At 39.3% G+C, this 25185-nt stretch overlaps 1 protein-coding gene across 1 annotated transcript in view; it reads left to right on the top strand.

Annotated features, from left to right (window-relative positions):
• Positions 1–25185, top strand: part of LOC146695131 (uncharacterized) — an 87130-nt gene that overhangs the window by 39881 nt on the left and 22064 nt on the right. Inside the window, exon 2 of the mRNA XM_085477041.1 lies at positions 21070–21174. Within this exon, the coding sequence (XP_085333167.1) occupies positions 21070–21174 (105 nt within the window). The remainder of the gene's footprint in view (positions 1–21069; positions 21175–25185) is intronic.

Below are 25185 nucleotides of genomic sequence, written 5' to 3' on the forward strand. Positions count from 1 at the left end.
AATAGGAGACACATAGATACACTGAGACAATAAGGAGGATGTTATTCCTGCATCATTACTTCAACACCCATTCTCCCTCTACTGTCTCATCTTCTCTATTCGCACTCCCTCTCATCTTTTCTTTCTATTATTCATCCTCTCTCTTCATGTCTCTATCATTAGTTTTTATCTCTCTGTCTCTCTTGCTTTCTGTTGTTCAGACACTCAGACAAATGAGCCATGAAATATTCGCCATCAAGACACAGAGAGAGTTTCTGAGTGTGTGTATCTCTGTGTGTGTGGGTGGCAGGCTGTGCACATGAAAGTGGGTGTTTGTGTGCATTATGACTTTGGCTTTAAGTCTGTCAGGTCTACTAGCCACTCTGGAAGGTAGCCCACCTGCGTTTGATCCGACTTCTGTGATCCAAAAAGTAATTTGGCAGGCAGGAAATCAAATTGGCTGCTAAAAATTGTGAATCTAGTCATGGCTGCACAGCTGACCAGCCAAGGAGAGAGGATGTTTCACGGAGATCCTAGCCAGAAATCTCACAAGCAAATTTACTAAATTAGCACAGAAGATTGTGTTTTATTGTTTAATAAAACACAATCATCCCCTAAACCTGACTAGTTGCTATGTAAAGATATTCTTGCAGGAATTATCCCTGACCACAATATCAGGTTTTGCTGAATCATCAAAAACACGTAATTTTCTCTGTAGGTCCCTAAAGAAAACAAAATATCGTTATTTTTATTAAAGGGTAAACACTCATCCAATACCAAATTTATCTTAGAAACATTTTCCTCAACTACATGTTAAGCTGCAGGCTGCTGTGCAGAGTAATTTTTGCATGTGCAGCACAGCCTCTACGTGTTACAGCATTGAAGAACAAATATTAATTAAGCACCTCTGAAAGACATATAGTGAACAAACTTGCAATTTAGGACATTTTTAACAAATATTTTATAACAAAAAAGAACTGCTAACTAAAAAGGTGGACAAAGCTTGCTGAGGAATTAACATACCATTTGTTAGGCATCTAAAGAACAGAAACTGATGTCTCACTCTGTGTCTGTGTGGCAAATAGTCAAGTTTTTTTTTTGATAATTCAGCTATATGATTTCTTTATAGTTTAGACTGATTCCCACATTAAAGTGTACCATGAGGTACCATGATAACCTTCAATTAATGAGAAAATAAATCTGATACAATTTATAAAAGAACATTTTTTCAACTGTTTTGAAAGCTAAAATACCAAAAAGGTAATGGGTAGTTGTGTTCTGTTGGTCAAATATTTACAATTAAAAACAGTAGACTCAAGCAGGATCTGCAAGAAAGGTCTACCAGATAAATAATACTGGTGGTATCTTCAGCTCTATGACCAAGCACTTATAGGTTGTGCTGGGTAGGCAGACTTGGGGCCACTGACCACTCCTTTACTACAAAGCGAGTGCAGTGGACGAATTGCAGCCTCAAAAACAAAGATTCAGACATCTGTTTATAAATAACAAACCTATGGAATAATTTCAAACAACTCCAGGGTATGGCTGTCTATTCAAAGCAGGCTTCAGGAGTCAAGGTTCAGCTAATATAACACTGGCAGAACATTTTGATCTGTTTGTTAAGGCTCATTTTAGTAATTATCACTCCACTTCTACCATAAAGACTGATACATAAAATTCCCATGAAGACAACCCACAACAACTCTTCTTGTTATTGTTCAGTATTGTTTTTCAGTTTGAGCACGAACTATTAAAGTGCTCCAATTATATAACTTCCCACTGCATACTTTCAAATGGTTTCTGCAGAGTCGGAGGTGAGCAGGTATGCTCTTGGTGGAGGGACGGTGGAGACCGAAGCAAAGAACAATTTGCATATTCATAGATGCATAGATCTGCACATATTTAAGGGGGTGTAGAGATACATTGAAGCCATTTTCAGGCACAAAGGATTTTCTTTAAGTGTGTAATTTCTATGAAAGAAAAGGTTTAGAGATGCAATCAAGTGAACCTCTTGTTTCCTTGTGGTAAACATGTAGGTGGCTAAATTATTAATAATTGCTGCCTGAGCTGTGATAGAGTTATGGGATAGATTTCTGGATCAATAGATTGAAAATATCAAATGATGAATGATTACACTCTTGTTTTGTGTTTTCATATTAAATTACTCCATATTAAATTAGTAAATCAAACAATTTTTGTGGGCTCTGGAGCTCCAGTGCAGTTGTTAAGGAACTAATATATATCTGTATAAATATATAATTTATCATCTAAGATGGGCACGAAGAAAATTGCCAATCTATATTTAGATCAAGCATAACTATGGCCCAAAAAGTTCTGCAAATTTATCAAATGGTCAAAGAGCTTTAGTTGCACCAGCAGCAAACAGGACGCCTGCTTTTTTCTCTTAAATTTGGCAGATTTACAAATATAAAGGAGGGCAGCAGGTATGTAAGTTATGTCACTTAAGAGAAGCTGAGTATGAATCACTTTTTGTTTTACAGTATCCTTATTGTGATAAGTAAAATATTATTTATTTAATGAAATGTCTGTTAAGAATTCAAAAATATTTTGGACCACTGACAATAACAGAATGAAACAGATGTTTATTCATGTTAACGCTTATAAGTTAGCTACCATTTATTCTGAACCTTGTAGATTTGTTTTATAATAATATAATAATCTAAATGATGTATTTTAAGTTTCATTGAAATATTATTAAAGAAATATAATACAGATCTATAGAATTATTTATTTTATAAGACAAACTGAATTTTACTGTTAAAAAGGTGAAATATGAGTAACATAAAAATGCTACTTGCACCATAATGTAGATGTAGTCTTTCATAAAAGTATTGATACTGTCATTGACATTTAGGTCTCACAACCCATATGGAAAAGATATATATAAATCTTATAAAGTTTGTATCTGTCTTGTGCGAAACTTATATGAAAAGCATACAAGAGTGAAAACAGATATAAGATCCCTTGAAAAATTATATAAATGAAACTTGTATGTTTTGGATACTTACTAAAACAATATATGAAAGTAATGAGAAAGTGGCCACTTTCATGAGTAAATCATATAAGCCTTACATGATTCACTATATGAAGTAAGCCAAATCTTATGCAAGTCTTTTATACGTTTTTTCTATTTCTTTTCCATATGGGAAAATAATGTATACGAAATTTGACTTTATAGAAGTAATAGTGTCTTCAGGCTGGGTTTTGTTTTTAAATCTGTGATGAAATAAAAAAATAACAAAAATAAATCAAATTCAGTCTTTTACAGAGACCATATATCAGATATCTCTGTCTCTGTATCATCCAGAAATATTAAAACCTCTAAAATATCAAATTAAATCTTTGTGGAATATTTCTGTCGTGCATTAATGGCTGCCACACATTATCCCAGAGACCTGTTGATGTTTCCGCAATTACCTGGTTCCAACTGAGGTCAATCATAGTTCTATAATGAGGTAATGTCCCATTAAGATAATTGGGTTAATTTGTTGCAATTAACAAGGTACTGCAGGGACAAAACAGTGTGAGTCAACCAGGGGACAACAGTTCAATAAATGTACAAAAACATTTCAAAGTCTGCAAAGTTGAAAAAACAGCTGATTTGCAAAACCATTGTAAGGATAGCCTGTTCAGGTTTTAATCCCCTGCTGGGATGTTCGAGCACAGAGTAGGATGCAGTATTTATCATCCACAGTATATAAGCTGCTCTTTGGGGGTGCTATTGTCTAAAGTAGCCAGGAACATCAATTTAAATGTGTTTGCAGCACATCCCCATTCCAAATGTTACACATCCTCACCCTGTTTATGCAACACAACTTATAAAAAGTGCATAAAATCTGTTGTGGACATGAAGCCAGAGGCACGTCCATATGTTTGACATCTTTAGCACGACATCGCTTCTGAGGTTAAAACTCCTTATGTGCTGAGGGTCTAAAGAAGTTGTTGTCAGTTTAAGGCTCTATAAAGTCGTGAAGCACCCTGGCTCTTAATACTGCTTGTTTGTGTATTTCTGTGTTTGTTTTTTTCCCCCCATTTGATGGAAAAGACCCAAAACGTGTTTTAAGTCCCAACTTTTCACATGCTAATACTTGGAGAGAAGCTTTCTCACCAGGTAACATACACGGTAAGGCTCCTGAATACCATTTTGCCAGATGAGTCAAATTTGCATAATGATGTCGTTGGCATAATCTCTCGATTTGAGAAGAAGGGGATTCATATCCCTTTTGGGACCACTATTTTCCCACTTATTTTACTTTGATCCATCCATCCATATATTCATTCATTTTCTCCCATTTATCAGGGTCTGGGTTGCAGGGGCAGCAGACTAAACAGAGATGCCCAGAGCACCCTCTCGCCAGAAACCTCCTTCGGCTCATACGGGAGGATAATGAAGCCTTCCCAAGTCACCTGAGAGACATAATCTTTCCAGCATGTCCTGGGCCTGCCCCGGGGTCCTCTCCCAATTGGTTATTCTCTAAAACACCTCCCATGGAAAACGTCCAGGAGGCATCCTAGTTAGATGCCACACTACAATGCAGGAAAGCAGTGGTTCATGCAAATCACTGAGGGGAGCCCAGGAAGCTAATTGCCCCACTTGCATCTGCAATCTTATTCCCACCTATGGACACAGTTTGTACTCATAGATGACATGACACTAAGTGGGGACAGAATCATAGATTTGGTTTGGTTGTGTTTAGGCACTTTGTCTACTTGGTTACGTTTAGCGAAAGGGATTTGGATATATATATATATATATATATATATATATATATATATATATATACCTGGATCCCCCGTAGCCGGTTACCAAGATTACGTGAAATACCCTCAGAAGGTCTGCTAGATGATGTTAATGCAGCACTACGGGCAATACCTACAACCACGATTACCGACACTAACAAACTGATCTACAATACGGCAGCAGTGATCAGTGAGATGCTTGGCCACAAGTTGAACAGCGACAAGGGGCAGTACCCTCCATGGAGAAGGAGGCTAGAGGGCAAGATCAAAGTAGCACGGAGGGAGGTTAGCCAACTAACGGAGTTGCAGAAAGGTGCGACAAATAAGGTGCCTAAGAAATACAGCAAGCTGTCCATACCTGAGGCCTTGGAAACTGCCAAGCAAAGACTCACAGCCTTGGCCAGCCGCTTGAGGAGGTACACCAGAGAGATAGAAGGCAGGAGAATAAACCAGCTGTTCTCCACAGAACCAGCAAAGGTGTACTCTCAGTGGCAAGGGAACAATAAGAGAACAGCACCACCAAGGCTGGAGATGGAGCAATACTGGAAGAGCATATGGGAGAAGGATGCAACCCATAACGGCAATGCTCAGTGGCTAGAGGATCTGAGGGCAGACCACAGCGACCTCCCTGAACAGGGTCCAGTAACCATCACAGTGGCAGATATCCAAGAAAAGGTCTCCAGTATGAAGAGTTGGACAGCACCAGGGCCCGACATGGTTCACGCCTACTGGCTGAAGAAGCTGACTGCACTCCACGAGCGTCTGGCAGCACAAATGAACCAGCTGCTAGTTAACGAGAGACACCCGGAATGGCTAACTGAAGGCCGGACGGTCCTGATCCCCAAGGACCCCAAGAAGGGACCGGTCCCCTCCAACTACCGACCAATAACCTGCCTCAGTACTACATGGAAGCTCCTGTCAGGCATCATATCGGCTAAGATGAACAGGCACATGGGTCAATACATGAGTGGGACACAGAAAGGAATTGGCAAGAATACCAGAGGCGCAAAACACCAGCTACTGGTAGACAGAACAATCAGCCGAGACTGCAAGACCAGACTGACCAACCTGTGCACTGCCTGGATTGATTACAAGAAGGCCTATGACTCAATGCCCCACAGCTGGATACTGGAATGCCTAGAATTGTACAAGATCAATGGGACCCTAAGGCGTACAACACTAGAGGCCGACTCCAAGCCCATAGCACAAGTCACCATCAAGTGCGGGATCTACCAAGGAGATGCTCTGTCCCCATTGCTGTTCTGCATAGACCTGAACCCCCTCAGTGAGATCATTAACAAGACTGGCTACGGATACCGACTACGGAACGGAGCAGTTGTCAGCCACCTCCTGTACATGGATGACATCAAGCTGTATGCCAAGAGTGAACGAGACATCGATTCACTGATCCACACTACCAGGCTATACAGCAATGACATTGGAATGTCGTTCGGACTGGAGAAGTGTAGTCGGATGGTATCAAAGAGAGGGAAGGTAGTCAGAACTGAGGGGATTAAACTACCAGAAGGCAACATTGCAGACATAGAGGACAGTTACAAGTACCTGGGGATCCCGCAGGCAAATGGGAACCATGAAGAGGCCACTAGAAAGGCTGCAACCACCAAGTACCTGCAGAGGGTCAGGCAAGTCCTGAGGAGTCAGCTGAATGGTAAGAACAAGATCCGGGCCATCAACACGTACGCGCTGCCCGTGATCAGGTACCCTGCTGGGGTAATAGGCTGGCCAAAGGAGGAGATAGAAGCCACTGACATAAAGACAAGAAAGCTCCTTACCATGCATGGAGGGTTTCACCCCAAGTCCAGCACCCTGAGGCTGTACGCTAAGCGGAAGGAAGGGGGCCGGGGACTGGTGAGTGTCAGCACCACAGTCCAGGATGAGACAAGGAACATCCAAGAATACATTGGGAAGATGGCCCCAACTGACCGAGTGCTCAGTGAATACCTCAGGCAGCAGAAACCCAAGAAAGAGGAGGGAAACGAGGAACCATCATGGAAGGACAGGCCCCTGCACGGTATGTACCACCGGCAGATAGAGGAGGTGGCTGATATCCAGAAATCCTACCAGTGGCTGGACAAAGCTGGACTGAAAGACAGCACAGAGGCACTAATCATGGCAGCACAAGAACAAGCTCTGAGCACAAGATCCATAGAGGCTGGGGTCTATCACACCAGGCAAGACCCCAGGTGCAGGCTGTGTAAAGATGCCCCAGAGACAATCCAGCACATAACAGCAGGGTGCAAGATGCTAGCAGGCAAGGCATACATGGAACGCCATAACCAAGTGGCCGGCATAGTGTACAGGAACATCTGTGCCGAGTATAACCTGGAAGTCCCGAGGTCAAAATGGGAGATGCCCCCAAGGGTGGTGGAGAATGACCGAGCTAAGATCCTGTGGGACTTCCAGATACAGACGGACAAAATGGTGGTGGCTAACCAACCGGACATAGTGGTGGTAGACAAACAGAAGAAGACGGCCGTAGTGATCGATGTAGCGGTTCCGAATGACAGCAATGTCAGGAAGAAGGAACACGAGAAGCTGGAGAAATACCAAGGGCTCAGAGAAGAGCTCGAGAGGATGTGGAGGGTGAAGGTAATGGTGGTTCCCGTGGTAATCGGAGCACTAGGTGCGGTGACTCCCAAGCTAGGCGAGTGGCTCCAGCAGATCCCGGGAACAACATCGGAGATCTCTGTCCAGAAGAGCGCAGTCCTGGGAACAGCTAAGATACTGCGCAGGACCCTCAAGCTCCCAGGCCTCTGGTAGAGGACCCGAGCTTGAAGGATAAACCGCCCGCAGGGGCGTGCTGGGTGTTTATATATATATATATGTGTATATATATATATATATATATATATATATATATATATATATATATATATATATTAGGGGTGCAACGATATTCGTATCGATATTGAACCGTTCGATACAGTGCTTTCGGTTCGGTACGCATATGTATCGAACAATACAACATTTGTAATTTATTTTATCAACTTTCCTTCCGACGATGCTGTCTGTGTTGAGCGCTCAGTGAATCTTCGTTCGACTACTCCGCCTAGGCTGCACTGTCGAGCGCAGATCCACTGAGCGCTCAACACAGACAGCATAGTCAGAGGGAAGAGCGCAGGGCAAGCTAGCAAGACACATGGACCTCCCCCACCCTCATTCAGATCTGGCGTTTGGAATTATTTTGGTTTTCATGTGACGTATGACCCTGAAGGTAAGCGAGTCATGGACTAAAGTAAAACAGTATGTTGGATGTGCCATGCAATGCTCAATTACATGGGTGGGAGCTAGTGTGTTAGCGCAGTTAGCTCGTTAACGTGTTGGCTGTCTAGCCCCACACACGGGGCGATCGGCGGTAGCTCGTTAACGGAGATTTGCCGTGTTGTGGCGTTAAGGTCATTTCAACGAGATTAACCTGAAAGCACTAGTGGGAACACAACGAATATGACTGCACATTTACACCGACATCATCCTAGTGCAAAGACCAAAACAACAAGCATGCTACTAACTTTAGCCGAGTCATTTAGACAGCTGTTAGCACATGATTCTCCTTATGCTGCTGAGAATATAGCCCAGAAGAAGCGGATAGTATAGCTTTTATTTTGGAAAGAGACATTTCTCTGTAATAAACTCTCTTTTCCAAAGATGAGTGATTCCTCAATCAGATACAGGGCTTGCAATATCGCTAGCCCGACGTCCTGGAGCTAGCGATTTTTTTCAGTCGGGCTACCAAAATCTATCTCTGCCCTGCCCGTCGGGCTATTGTAGGAAGGAAAAATATATGTCAATGCTTTTGCATTCTTTCAGAAATGTAGCTAGGTAATTATGTCATTGGCATCTGTGAGCCACTGTCAATATATGACATATTGAAATCGCGTTTGAATTTGCGCTTGTTTTTTTGCTTTCACTTTGCAATCGTGCGAACTGTGTATAGAGAGCGACAGCACTGATCTGTGAGTGATGATAATTTGCGCACCAATTCCTCTGACATCGTCTTATTAATCGTTAGCTTACTATGCAAACATGACAAGTGAAATCTCCCGCAGCAAGCTTAAACATGTGAGAGGTTGATTGTGCAGAGAATCGCTGAGCTTATGTGAGTGCGTGTGTAAAAGCAGCAGGATATATATATATTTTAGTTCTGCTGAGCCAAATAAGACAGGTCAGGGTGAAGAAGTGACAGCCAAAGAAAAGCTTACCACAAAACGGAGAAGTTATGACAAATCAGACTATAAGGCAAAAAGAAAGTGCAGCTTTATGGTTTCATGGACAAAATAATTTCTGTGGCTGCAATATGACGAGCTAAATAACCAGGGCTGCACATAAGTGGTCCGCAGGTGCGAATTCGCTGTCAAAATAAAAAACACGCACAAGGGTTAGGGTTAAATTTAAAAACTGTACTTTTGAGTTAAAATATAAATTTATAATTTTAATAAATGAAAAATTAAAAAGGCATGAACATTTTTTTTGTATCGAAAAAATATCGAACCGTGACACCAAAGTATCGAACCGAACCGAACCGTGAATTTTGTGTATCGTTGCACCCCTAATATATATATATATATATATATATATATATATATATATATATATATATACATACACACACACACACACACACACACACACACACACACACACACACACACTCTTCAACAACTTGAACCACATGATAAAGAGCAAATTTCTTCCATTTGCAAAGAGGTTTCTCCTCCTTTGTTAAATGGTTCTGTGAAAACACCAGCAAGCACATTGAAGTCTAGTTTACAACACAAGAAGATGAAAAAAGTTGATGGTAAGTGGCTAACCTCTAAGTGGAAATGAGTTCTGACCAAGGCTACGTCCACACGTACCCGGGTATTTTTGAAAACGCAGATTTTTCTATGGGTTTGCACCTTTCGTCCACACGAAAACGGAGATTTCTAAAATCGCCGGCCAGGGTGGATATTTTCGTAAACTCCGTTTTTGCATTTGCATGTGGACGAGAAAAAACGGAGAAAACGCAGCGTCAGAGGTGTGCGCCTTTTTTGACGTCACACTGTGCGCCACGTTATTGTTTCGGTGAAATTAATTTCTACAATACTGTTACTGTTAATTTTACTCTCTCTTTCTTACATATACACACACAGTTACTGTCCCTCCACACATACGACTCGGTTCTGCTTCTATGCCCCAGCTTTGTTTACTATTTCCCACCGAGGCTTCTAGACTTCTGATTGGCCAACATTTCTACACGGTTAGGAATATATCGCCACCTGTTGCTTTGGCATGTTCCTAGCAGCGTTTTCCTTCATTTCTGCGTTTACGTGTGGACGGGATTATTTTTTTAAATGAAAACGGAAAATCTCCGTATTCAAAAATACCCGTGTACGTGTGGACGTAGCCCAAATATCAATATGTGATAACTTGGAGGTAAGAACAATTTGTCACTTTTCTGTGAGAGACATTAGGTTGGATCAAAACATTTCAGTATCACTTCGGGCCACCAGGTGTGCATGTTTTACAAAAATACCTTCCAGTGTCACAGTGTCTTTGTTCTAATTAGATGAATGTCAGTCTGTGCTGGTTGCATGAGTCCTTAATTACCACTTCAGCATTCTCTACAAACTGGAACTCTCCACTTCAGAGATCCTGCGTGTACTGTACCATATTTCACAATGTTCACATTATTTTGACACACAATGACAAAAATATACTCAAGGACAAGCATTCACACATTATTCTCATGTGGCTTATACCTATTTCTAGACCCATAATCATTCCAAATATACAGAAGCCTAAAGATAATGGGCTTCTAATTTAAAGCATGTATAAATAAACAGACCAGGTCATACTGTGTATGCCTCTTGTAATTAGTTGTACTCTTGGATTTTACTTCTAGTAAACTGCCAGCAATGGTGGCTTTGGAGCCATTTTGGCACTTATTTTTTGGCACATCTTCACGCAGGAGAACTTGTAGCCATCTGATATTCTCTAAATCTACTAGTTGTTATTTCAACCACGAAGCTGACAAATGTTTTTCTACTTGGCTGCCAGTATGAATGAAGCAAACACTCAAACCAAAGTACATTTACTTGGCTGCAACCTTTAATGTCTAACTGCAGAAAGCGTCCTGTCCCACCAACACAATAATAACCACATTTGTAATAACCAAGTAAACCGAGTAAGATATCCTTATACTAGCCTGTCTTAGCCATAAACACCAAATAATATAATGCATTTCTGATAATGCAACAAACAAACATAATAATAATAATACTAATAATAATAATTTATAATAATTTATTCATGCAACCTATAGAATAACTTGGATCCAGTTTCACTGCTTCTAAAAGTTTGCAATCGTAAAAAATAGACATCAAGTTGTGGGTGTTGCAATGATCAGGTGGTTACTTTATTATTTTATCTCAGTGTATCAGTGTCTTCTTTGACTGACTGTAGTTGAACTTACTGTGTGATGTAATGACACCAAAGATGATGATGACCATCTGATGATGTATCAATTCAATGAGGGAAGCAAACAAACAAACCAAAAACACGAAACAATGCAAAATATCAAATCAAAAGCACCAATGGTCATACATGGGTTCCCAGTCAGTAAGGCAGATGATTCTGGTGAAAGGTCACACGTGAGCAGGGTCACACTATGAAAAACATGCAAGAAAAATTTAAAATAGGGGAAAAAACCCCACATGGGATAAATACTGGGAAAGAAAAACACAAGGAGTCAAATCTAGCTCAAGGAATATCCACTTGGAAGCTTGACTGGACAGTGACAAGACAATCTGGCGAGGGAAACAGGGGAGTGTGTACGCTGGGGAGAGCGATTAACTGATCAAGAACAGGTGGTGGAGGAAATTGGGGAGAAAGGGAGGAAGTTAAACTGACAGCAATGAAAAGGGATCACAGAGAATCGCCCGAGGCTAAGCATGATCAAAACTGAAAAACCATGACTGATGCACACCTTGTTTAAATCACTGCAGAAATACTCAAGAAGTCATTTTTTAAATCCAAGTAATAGTTCTTGCTGTCCAGCAGTGATAGTTTCCTTCAGTTTGGCACCCAGGAAAATTTTGAGCCTCTTTATACTCCACACACATTCTTTCAGTGCTGTTGTCAGCAATGGCATAAAAAGACAGAGTCCAGAGAAGACCTTACTGCAGCGCGATGAGGTTAAGCACAGATGCATCCAGTCGGCTGGGGACAGCTCGGCCTTTATAGTCCCAGCTACTGGTGGTGCTTTTAGGCAGCAGCCTCTCTTTGTTGCAGTCCCTCAGTGCAGAAACTCTGACTCTACCAGCATACTTTGACTCTGACAACATGTTATAAAATGTGTAGTAATCCCGCAGGTCCCCTGCATGTACAAAACAAGAAGTTGTTTTGGCTAACTGAAATGCAGCAGCTCCAACAGCTGAGTGAGCAGGAGTGTGCTCCCCAGAGCAAAGCTTGAAATACAGCCAAACATTTCTGTGCAGCTCTTCTGACATAAATTCACATCAGTGGATACTGAAAGTAAAACAAGTTACCTATAGTAATATAAAATTATTACCATGATTAATAATAATAATAGTCATGATAATAATAATGCAAAAGTCTTGAGCTACATCCCTCATTTCATTGTATTTTGCCTCTTAAGATGCAGACTTTTTAAAGATTTCTTGAGACTTATGAATAGTTCTCTGGACTTTCTGAAGGTTTTTCAGTGTTTTACTTTCAGTCCAGTCCTTCTACATCCAAAGAAGAATGTCCTTCAAGAAGCCTGGAGAAGTATTCCCGAAGTCTGCTTAAAAAATTACAATGAAGTTGCCTAAAAGGGTTCAGGCTGTGGTGATAGTATATGCTGTATTCCTATGTTTCAGTATAATGCTGCAGCATTTTCCCATTTTCCTAGTAAACCATAAAGAAGACTCAAGACTCTTGCAAAGTGCTATATGCAGACAAGTGTTCTTTGCATTGCCTCCTTTCCTTGAATGTCTTTTTCCATGCTTGCAAATCTAAGTTTGATTTTTAATATTCATTTTTTTTCAAAGGCATTACTGACATCTGCGATTAAAACTATGTATGACAAGAATCTGTACACATTTCTGTTATTAGTAGAGAAATAACTGTTGAATCTCTAATGAATCACATACTCGAAAGAATGAATCTGAAAGTCGTTTTGCTGGTTTGATTATTGGGGTAAACAAAGATTCAAACACAACACTGGCATTTTTATCAGTCCCAATATCAGGAGAGCTTTCTTTTAAACAACTGTTTGTTTGTTTGTTTTTTTACTTTTCTTATATATTACATACTTATAATGGTGGACGTTTATGTTAAAGGTGGCCATAGTTTCAAATAATGAGATGAGCATATGCATTTTATTTATATATAGAATTTTATTCTTGGTTTTGCATGATATCATACAGAGCAGAGCTGTTTGGAAGGAAGTTGGCTTTGAGGGAGGGTGGAGCTAAAAAGACTTGGATGACTTGGAGGGCATGCAAAGCTGCTCTGTCCAACAAAAGAAATACATACCTGGACCTGATCCAAATAGGTTGCCTTTAATTCATATAGAATAGCATCAAGGCTATAAAAAGACCTTTACTGCAAATACTATGTTTACTTTCTTTCTTTCTAAATCAGCTTACCTCCCTTAAACAAACACTGTTATTTTCAAAGAGCAACCAATTCAGTTTTCAGTTATATGTACATGAGCTTGTCTGTACATCTTCTGGCAGGACGGGTCATTCTGTTCTTGAACCATTTCCAATCTCCAGTAAATGAACAAGGGACAATATTCGCTGGACTACCAGACCTTACAAAGCACTCATCAATTGAAGACTCATGGAGGAAATAAAGGGACTGAAACTCTCATATTTAGCCTTAAATTGGAAGGGTTTTTATATTTATCCACTGAAGGCAAAATACATTTCTGTAGCTCTAAAACTGAGTCTGTTAGTTTCTAAAATGTAATAGAGCTGGTCTGCCATAATGTGAAGGCCTGGATGTTCTCACAACAAATTAATAAATGCTTATTTCCCCTCTAGAAGACCAGAACCTACAGATAATATAATACAATATAATATAATATAATATAATATAATATAATAGGTCCTTCTTGGAGACTGGTACATTTGATAAAATGGTGAACCATGTTTCCTTCTTCTTGCAATTAGAACATACTTATTCCGACTACACACACTTGACACACACACGAGAACAGTACCATTTAACTGAATTTGATTTTCCTTTTTTATTGCAAGCCTTTATTTTTCCAGAAGGGATGTAATGATGAAAAAAACCTGCCAAAACCACACATGAATAAAACGGATCAAATGCAAAGAAAATTATAACTGCGTTTAATATAAAGACACAAAATAACAGCGCACGAGTCAATAGCTCCATGTGGCCCTTTGAAAAGATGATCAATAAAAAATGTGGCATTCTTTGGTCGGTGGTAATAAAGTAACCTCATATTTACTTATATTACATATTTTATTGACTTTTGGCACTCTGAGATATTACACAGAGGCCTTACTAGTAGTGAGCAGTGACTTCATCTTTCCTTGCTGCATGCTCTTTAAAAGGTTGACTCAGTTTTTCTTATTGAATGCTGCTAACCTTCCAGGCTACTTATCACCTAGTTGTCACATCAGCCGGTATTCATTATAAGCAGTGAAAGAACATTTAAAGAGCTCAGTCAGTATAAAGGTGAACAAATGCCGCAGCATTTCCTACAGATCTCGTCTTTTTCTTCATACACTGACAGAAAATATTCAATAATTCATCTTTCTTTCATTTCTTTCTCCTTTTTTTTTTTTTTTTGAAAAATGTTTTGACCTTGTCCCTAATTTTTAGTGCATTAAAGTGATGATTAAGCCACACCATGGGCAGCATAAAATGATCAATATTCTCCTTTTTATTCCCTTAAACCTGATAAAAGAGTCTATCTACATCCTGACTGTGGTTTGTCATTAGTGTTAAGAAAGTACAAGCTTGGAGAAAGAACATAACCCTGAGGGAGACAGAGGAAGAGAAATCTGTCAGTAAGAAAGTCATTTACAGGAGCAGCTCAGTGAGCATGCGAGGCAGGAAAAAAGCTGCAGAGGGGCTTCACTTCACACATCAGACTTATCAAGCCAGTTACAAGACATCGAAAATCAAATTAGTTACAGCCGACAGCTTTGTTTCACCAAAAGTAAAACATTTCAAGATATTGAGTTGAGCGGGGCAAAATGTGGACTATTTGATGCTTTATATTCTATTTCTTTCATATATTTTCTTCAACTTGAAATGTAAAAAAAAGCAGAGGAGTCAAGATGAAACACTCAGGTCTAATCAGATGTTGACAATTACAGTAACAAGACATAACAGACAATTCTGCATCTGCAAGCAGATATGAGCCCTGTTTTGGTTTCATAATATGAAAAAGGAAACTCAAATTCAGACAAATGTATACCAGCTGTCTGTAGGTCTATGGAGAAAGTTATCTTTTCTTCTAATAGCTTCATTCCAACCTTTCAACATTAGTCAAGTGTCCAGAATCATGAAATCAAGAGGATGCTCATGTTGCTCTGTATCTAACGGTTGTATCTTATTTATAATTTACCTATTGACTTCTTGTTAATGTCTATATAATCAGATATCATCATATAAATATGTAGAATTTGTAACCAAGGGACAAGATCTTCAGTACCAGAAGTCTTCTAGTTTTTTTTGTTATTTCTCGTGAGCAATCATGTTTGAACATGCTTTGGCTGCACGCAAGTACCAAAATACAATCTTGAAAGCATCAATTTCCATTTTAAAGAATTAGAAATGAAAGAATTGGACATTCATCATTGGGTATAGATATAATGCATGTTCTGTATTATTGTGGCTAGACCAGAATCCATAAAAACTGGGAGTTGTACCCAGAAAATCAAGTCAACAGACTAGCCAATAGGTTCATATTGGCATGTTGATAAGATGAAGGTCCATCAGAGTTGCTTTTGCGTTTCCATCCATCTTTTTAACTGCATATCCAATTCAGGCTTCTACACTAGGATAGGGTCCAGTACACAAGACAGGTTGCCAGTCTATCGTAGAGCCAGCACGGGAGACAGACAACCATTCATGCTCACATTCACACCTGTGACCAATTCCGAGTGAACTAATCACCAATTAACCAAATATGCATGTATTAAAATGTGAGAGCAACCAGAGAGAACCCCTGCAAGCACAGGGAGAGCATGTAAGCTCCACACAGAAGTATGGAAATATGCTATTTAGTTATATGATTTAGTAAATTTGGTGAAAGTGATTGAAAGTGAATTCCCTGTTTTTTCTTTTCTTTTTTTTCCTGGTGTCTCATGAAGGGAAAACAGATTTATTCAATTCAGTTTCAGCTCAGTTGTATTCATATGGCATCAAATCACAACAACAGTTGACTCAAGGCGCTTTATTTTGTAAGGTAAAGACCCTACAATAATGCAGTCAACCCCAACAATCAGATGACCCTTTATGAGCAAGCACTTGGTGACAGTCGGAAAGAAAAACTCCCTTTTAACAGCAAGGCACTAGCCTCATGGAGGGACATCATCGTTCGCCACGGTTTGGGGATAATGGGAGAAAGACAGGACAAAAAACATGTTATGGAAGAGAGTCAGAGATTAATAATAAGTAATATTTAAATGCACAGTGGTGTGTAAAGACATAGAGAGTCAAACAGCCAAGACAATGTTACTGCAGCTACTTTTACTTAAGTCTCTTCAAACTCATCTGCAACTGAATAATGTTTGAGTAATGCTTGAACAGACACAGTTGGATGAATTACCAATCACCCACTTAGGTCACAAAGCAGAACAGTGAGATGTTATGCTCATTCTCTCATGAACCAAACACCTGAGCACTGAAATAAACTGGAAATTAAAGCAGGGAATGCAGCAGCCAGTATTTTTAAATGCAGTTGTTTACCAGCTTTTGGAGATTGACTGATATGTCGTGACTCACCTCTACTTCAGTTAGCTGAGTTTTTTTTTTTTTTTTTTAAATACATGTGGTCTGACTAAGCAGCTATTCAGAAATTGTTTTTCACACTGAAAACTGTGCTTGTAAGATGTAGTGTGGATTTGGGAGGTTACTTTTTCTCCTCACAACTGTGCATCTGAGTTTGTCCAAAGGGTTTTAAAAAATTAATTCACTCTACAGGTCAGACAATTTCCCAAACTCTTCCACAAAGCTCTCCCACAACTGAAGTAAAAAAACAAAATAAAATAAAATTTTAAAAAAGGAATGCGATTTTCAAAGAACAGCAAGAAAACATCTTTATTTTGTTGCACAGCAGTGCACCAAAAGCTTCTAAACTGTAATGTGTTTTAATTTGAGTTTACTGAGCAGCAATTTCCAAACTATCCAGCAAGTCATGTGTAATGGACATGGAAACCCATCCTCAGCGGGCTTAATGCAACCCAACGACATCTTTAATGACATAATGCAAACCTATGCCGTCTTTGATTAAATAATGCAAATGTAATGTTTCGTTGTGTAATAGAATAATGCAACATAAATTCGTTAGTTAATGGAATTATGGTAGCTACGGTAATCACTTCTCTGATGAGCTAATGCTGAGTAAAGGAGGAGATCCCTGCGGTAATGGCAGAGGATGGCAGCCGTTCTGGGACGTTGAGGGATTAAGGGAGGTTGTCTGCGTTTCCCCTCTGCTTTTGTCACAGGCTTTCTGTTTGTCTCTGTCTGTCCTCTATCACATTTTCTGTCTTTGTCTTTCTGTCTCTGGCCCCTCCTCTCCCACAGACCTCTTCACAATGCTCACAGTGCTCAGGAAGCTTCTCGATTTTTAGAGACAAAAAGTTGGAATTTTCCAACTTATGCAATCTGTGACGCACACACACACACAGCCGAGTACCCAGACCTCCACTGAAGGTCGTGTCACAGATTGAGTTTTCCCTGCTTTAAAAGATAAATCAATCTTCCATTAATGGAGAATGTGTGTGTCTGCGTGTGTGCGTGCGTGTTAAAATCTTGCATTGCATTTGTGAAAGCACGTGGGCTTTAGACACACTTCTGTATGTTCTGTATAAAGAGAAATTATCACATATGGGTTTGCAAAACTGTGTGTGTTTTTTTTGTGCGTGTATATTTGGGTGTGTATCAGCTCGTGTGTGTGTGTGTTCACTCAGACACTCAGATTGCTGATCAATAATTGTGATTGAAGGGCCCATTAGCCATCGGAAGCAATAGAGACAGCATCACTCCAAATGACAAACTCAACAATGAACACACACAGACACACACACACAAACACTCACGCACACACAATATGACAGGTAACAAATTAAAAGCTTGAGTATGATGAATACACATCCCCATAAACGCATTTTACAACCGATACTGGTTATGGCTGTAATTTACCACTCCAGCCAACACAGAGGGATTTTCCACAAACACATTTTGTTTTCATCTTGCTTCCTATGGCCAACTTTCAAAATCATGATTTATAAATATGCAAACACACTTTGAAATGTACTTTTCCATCTTTATCTGATAAGTCAGATTTTATTTTTCTTTACATAATCTAAATGGCTGTGAACTGATTTTTCGAGTCTATGACTAATAATTTAATCAGCAGGCGGCTTAATGCAGTTTTGTTTCTGTCTTCTCTTCTTTTTTCTTCGATAAGGAAAGAGTATATGAGGTAAATCTGCTTTAGACATGGTCATAAGAGACATTTACACTTTACAAAATGCACAGCTAAAGTGCTTTTATTATTATTTTATTATTTTCTGTTAACTATTTACTGTTAGAATTGGGAATGCTCATATTAAACATTGCCACATTTTGAAGTCACTGTATGTGCATTTGATCCCTGTGAGCGAAAAGGTTTCAGACTGCGCTAAATGCTCATTTTTTGTAAGCTTGGACCTGTAAGACATCAGACAGATGGGATATCCCTTATATGCTCCTCTGAAGCACACAGCCCTGGCTGTAGGCACATTCAATCCTTGTGCTAATAAGGGGCAAGGCTGGCTTAAAGGAAAAGGAAAGGATGCTAAAATACCTTGCTACAGACAGGGCATAAACTAAAAGTGGCTGCATCAGTGCAGATAATAACATCAAAATACTCCTTGATTTTGAACAATGAGAATCAAAGCTACTGTAGCAGACCTGAAGATTACATAAAGGATATGAAAATGAGCATCACTGGTCCTCTTTATGTGAAAATGGCAATATGAAAAACATCTGTATTTTAAATTCCACTTGGCAGAAGTCAAATTCCTTAAGGGTATCAACACTAAAAGTGTTCATCATGCAAACTGGGCTTTTCCACAGTTAAATCATGTAGCCCGAAGGTCCTTAAAGTTTATATATTTATTTTTTATCCTGTGCAATAAGATGAAAATAAAAACATTCTGTGTAACTCTGAGGCTTTGTTAGTTTGTTTGGTTTTGCATAACAATCTACGTCTTTGTAATCAGCTATTTCTCTCAAAACACCTTCAGGGCCTTCACATACATTTATGCATTGTATTTAACATCTTGATCAGATGATTTGAATACAAAAAACATATTAGCTAGTTAATACTTTACAGTGCTTTAGTATAAGTATTGTTTGTAATTTCTGTTGGGATATTGTGAGAATGACTATTTTCAATCTAATTTAACAAACTCTACATTTTTTAAAAGCTGCATGCCTTGTGAGCCGAATAGTGTTACGTATTTTAAAATGTCATCTAGCCCAGAAAAATACAATCACCAGTAATGATATTTTCATTTCATTTGTTTAATTGGGTTCTCTTTATCGCCTTTGAGGACTTGTGTGCAGATCTGGTGAAGTTTAGTTCATGTTTGTTGGAGATATGTAGAAAATATATATTAGAGGGTTTACAAATCTTTTTTCTTATTCTGTAATAAGCAGAGTGTTTACACAGAAAAACCATTACCTAAAATTCATTACGGTCAGCACACATAGACAAATCGAAAAGATCTCTGATCTGCATTATCTCTAATGACCAGCACTCGGGTGACTTCTCTTGTTGCACAAAAGAAGTCCAATTGTAAAGAAGACCTTGAGAATATGACTTCACTTTTCACTCAGACTATGACTTGAGTAACAGTTTAAGAAGAGTTTACAGTCTCAGTCACTGGTTGCAAGTCTTGTGCATTATACCATGATATTCATTTAGAAACTTATGGTCCCGTCTAAAATAGATGATAAAGCAAGGTATGATAGGGTAGGTAGGGTTTCTACTCTTGTCAGTGACAGGCTGCTACTGTATAAACCTGGGGGGTCCTTCGTCTTTCACCCTCACCTTCCTGCCAGGGTTCAAGATACCATGATGTCAAAGGACATACTGAAGAGTCAAGGTTTCAATATCCAGTCAATGCATTCAGTTAGTTCATTTCACTTCATCCATCCATTCTATTCTGATTATCCAATTCAGGGTCATGGGCTGCTGGAGTGTATCCCAGCTATGATAGGGCGAGAGACAGGGTACACCCTGTACAGGTCACCAGCCTGTTACAGGGCCAGCACAGAAAAACAGACAACCAGTATGGAAACCCAGTAGGTTTTCAATTAGATGGCTCCCAGTGACCAAGTACTACACAGAGGGAGAGGAAAACTCCCTTTTAACAGAACAAAACCTCTGCAGAACAAGCAGGGCAAACATCTGTCCTGACCAGCTCGGGGGTGAGAAGAAAAAAAAAAGGCACAGGGAAACAGAACACACACTGGCCTGGGACAGAGAAGACACAGTTTTATGACATGCAGAGATGGTGTACAAACGCCTATAATAGAGGAGGGTGGGAAAGAAATGGTCTGTGTATCACAGAAAGTCTGAGTTTGATTTGGCCCTAATTACAAGCTTTATTAAAAAGAATGATTTAAGTCTGTTCTTAAAATCTTTCATTTTCAAAAGTCCAAAGGGAAAAGTGTGTATAGGAGGAAGCTATAGCCAAACTTTTAAAGAGATAAAACTGTGATAGTTTGCTGAAAATTAATCTGGAAAGAAACTTTGTGTGATACAGCTTCATCTTTGTTTTTCCTCCTTTTTTTCACACTGTACTCCCTTTGCACTAACCAGAATCCTTTTGCACATGAAATAAAGAAAATAATATGCTTCATGCTTCAAAAAGTACCATTTAAAAAATGAATATTTTTCTAATAAAAAATCATCATAAACTGAGAATAAAGAGCCATATGTCTTGTTAATGGAGCAATAACTCCCAAGGTCACCACACAGACACAATATAAGAAATGATATTTTCATATTAAGACTTCACTCCTTTCTCCTTGTCTGATTTCCTTCTCACCTTTGTCTCTCGGTAGGAGGAGGGGGACTCGAGGTTTTACTGTGAGCTCTGCGATAAGCAGTATCTGAGACACCAACAGTTTGACAACCACATCAACTCCTACGACCATCACCACAGGCAGGTGAGTCATGCCACCTTAACAAGGCACCAAGAGGTCTGGTTTATCCTGCCACAGAACACCTTAAACCTTCCAGACCAAGGTCATGGATTTATTACATCCCAGTGCCACAACAAGCACTCGAGTCTGATTTCAGACACACGGCACACTCGCTGTGGTCTACAAAATCCCACTAACACAGAACCGTATCCATCCTCATGACCACTATGACTAAAAATTGCAGCACTTCTGATTCATTTCATGGAAGAATTGACAGTTACATTATGACAGGATTAGCTTCTTTTTTTTTTTTTTACTCGGAGTGGACATGGTGACAGAGTAGCACTAGGCAAAGCCCGTTGTTTGGTAACCCACTATTATAATGTGATTAATATGGATAATAATGTTCTTAATATATGCAAATTGCCAAGACCTCAGCTCAGAAGCCATGACAAGAGACAGAGACACAGGGTGCAGGCCAGTAAATACTAATTTATTTTAACAAAAAACATGAAATTAACATAAAAATACCAACACAAAGACGACCGTGAGCTCTGGAAGTCAGTTTCATCAGTACCGAGAATGTGTGAGTGGATTAGTGAACAGTACGCTGGTGGGAATGTTGAGTGGCACGAAGCAAAGATGCATATGGAACAAGGGCCCCCAAAGGTTTAGTTTTATGGGTGAAACACTGGGCCAAAGCGTCTGCAGCTGACCTGATGGTCTGGCCCACACACCGCACAGCAGTAGAACATATAGGCAAACAAGACAAGCAAGCAGAACATCAAACCATAAAGCCCGGGTTTTTCTTTCCTCTGTGATGAGCAGAGAAAATGTATCGAAGCATCTTTTGACCAAGTGGTGCTAAAAAAAAAAAGCAAAAACAAAAATAAAAAAGCTGAGTTTACAGTAATTAGCTCTCTGTGGTAGAGAGCGAGAGGGAAAGCACACACTCAAGAGAAGAAACCAGAAGTTTGAACAACTTTATGTGTGTTGAAATATACGTTTTGATCTACTTTTTAAATATATTCGTATTCAACAACATTACACACAACAGACACTTTATTAGGCACACACTTCTAGCTTTCAGAACTACTTTAAAGTTTAATGACATAGATTCACAAAGGTGCTGGAAACATCGCTAAGATATTTTAGTCCACGTTTTCATTATTGCGTAATACAGTTGCTGCAGATTTGTGACTGTATGATAATAATGAGAATCTCCCGTTCCACCACATCCCAAAGGTGCACTATTGGACTGAGGTCCCATTACTCTGGAGGCCACTGAAATACAGTGAACTCATTGTGCTGTTCAAGAAACCAGTGTGAGATTACTTAAGCTTTGTGACATGGTGCATTGCATCTTGTTGGAAAAGATGGGCACACTATGATCTTGAAGGAACGGACAGTGTCAGCAACAACATTCAGGCAGGCTGTAGAGTTCAAACGATGCTCAGTTGGTGCTAAGAGGCTCAAAGGGAGGTACGTGCAGCAAGTATCCCACAAACCATTACACCATCACCAGCATGGACTACTGATAAAAGGCAGGATGGCTTTAGGTTTTCATGCTGGTTATGCCAAGTTTTTACCCTACCATCCAGATGTTGCAACATAAATCCAGACTCCTCCTATGAAGCAGCATTTCCCAGTCTTCTACTGACCAATTTTGGTGAGCCTGTGTGAACTGTAGCCTCAGTTACCTTTGTTTAGCCCACATCAGTGGCACCTGTTGTGGTCTTCTCTTGCTGAAAGCCATCAGTATCAAGGTTGTCGTGTATTCAGAGATGCTCTTCTGCATATCTTGCTTGTAACTGGTTATTCGAGTTGCTGTTGCCTCTCTCAGGTAAATGCTGTCTGGCTATTTTCCTCTGACTTCTGACATCAGCAAGGTGTTTCCACCGAGACAACTGCCGCTCACTGTAGAGTTTCTCTATCTGGTCTGTTTTCTGTAATCCCTAAAGCTGGTTGTGTGTGAAAATCCAGTGGATCAGCCATTGTTGAAATACTCCGACCGCCTACACTTAATGTCACTTAAATCACATTTCATCCCCTGTCCTGAATTGCTCAGTGGCTGCCATGTGATTGGCTCATTAGATATTTTCATTATCAAGAAGTTGAACAGGTGTACCTAATAAAGTTTAAAATGAGTTTATATTAGGTCCTTGTTACAGTTCTTGAATTTATATACTTTATATATATATACCAAGAGATCTGAAGCAGAAATTTAGATAGTTTGTTTAAAACTGTTGCCCCTTTAACAGTTACACAGCTCGTGTGTGTTAGACTATTGTGGCTGATGTTACAAATCAATAAGTACAACTGTTTTATGGCAGCATTAGATTTTTTAAAAATGATTTTCGTATCAATGTGATTAAGTATCACAACCAGTCAGATATTCAACTTACAAGATTCGCCAAAAACAAATATTCTTCTCCTCTTTTTTTAAAATCCATTAACGATTGATTTTTTTCACATAATGCATGGCGGTTTTATCTGATGACACAGCCCACTGTATATCAGTATTATGCCCCTCCAAAATTGTATAATGTTATATTGGATTTTATACATATCATCCACGGGCCATTTGCACTTGAGAAAGAGAGAAAGAAAATAATATAAAAAAGTAAGAGTAAACACTGAAATAATCAATGTTTAATATATACAAGTTATTTTATTGGGCAAAAGCAGTCATCAGTTTTACTTTATATGTACAGATAGTTGATGGTGGGGCGATATGGTTTGGGTCTTCTTAGAGGAAAAGGTCAACACAAATCAATACAAAGATGTTCTGAGTGATCACGTTCATCATATGATGATACATTTCTTCTAGTGTCTTCTAGGATGACAGTAATCATATCGATAGGGTACGAGGTCACATATTTGATAAGTTTGAAAATGATGTGAATCGTATCCTAGAAACAGTCACTAGAATTGCATTGAAGACTTAAGGAAGACATTAGACTAATGTGTTTTCCATCATCAACAAAACACCAAATGAGGAAATTTCATTTGGAAAAATGGTGTTCGTTACTGTAGCAGAGTTCAAAGGCTTGGAGAATCAATGCCAAAGAGCTCCACGTGTGTTGGTTACTCATAAATCTACACATTGAAGTGTCAGGTTTCAAGTTAGTAAATTGTGATAAGAAGCAAAGTCCAGAGGAGGAAGGTGCAATGGCGTAAGTCAGATGCTGGACTTTCACCCAAGAGAATATAGCTTTCAGTCCTATTATTTCCCAAGATTTCCCAGCAGGACATTGCATTGTAATGAGGTGATCGATGTTATTATCCTCTAGTCAGTGGTTTTAATCTTGTGGTTGACTAACCAGCATGCATAGACATTCCTCATGAAGATATTCCGAAGTCTATACCTCTATAGAGTAAGACATAAAGATTAAATGAAATCTATAAAGCCAATAATAGGCAAACAGGGTCATTTTAGGTTAAAAATCAACAGTACAAATTCTCCTAATTAAATAAAAACACAAAGATTATCAATAATGCAGCCTGATTACCTGAACTAAATATGTGAAATTGTCGCATTGCTGCAACATTCTTCTCTCATTATTTTTCTCTCTTCAGTTGGATGTAAAAAAGAGAGATGTGGAGGAAGGCAACTCTGAGAACTTGCAGCTGTTTGGGTGTTTACAAAATTATAGGTGCTGGGAGGAATGTATTTGCTGCAATTACCATTTGTTCACTTGCAAGTGATGAAAGAGGCATAATATTTTTCACAGTTAGCTGTGTGTCAGAGTTATTAGGTTTACTTGAGGATGCGGAGCATTTAGGGCATATTGTTCGAGACTGCAAAACTTGCAGGAAATGGATTTTCCAGCACTAATATTCTCTAGCCTGCACACACTCGGCTAAGCTGCCCATCTTTTGGTTCACGGTCAGTCACGGTCCCATTTTCTTTTAGAAATGAAATGGTTTGCAGAGGGGCTACGTCACCAGCGCTTGATGTGCTGCTGTGACAGATGAAACGAGCCAGACTGAGAAAAACAACCATCCACAGTTTATCCTATATATGCTGCTTAC

This window comes from Copadichromis virginalis, linkage group LG13, assembly GCF_057382275.1.
Source record: "Copadichromis virginalis isolate Kocher_CV1m ecotype Utaka linkage group LG13, C_Virginalis_male_GT1.1, whole genome shotgun sequence".
Classification (NCBI taxonomy): Eukaryota; Metazoa; Chordata; class Actinopteri; order Cichliformes; family Cichlidae; genus Copadichromis; species Copadichromis virginalis.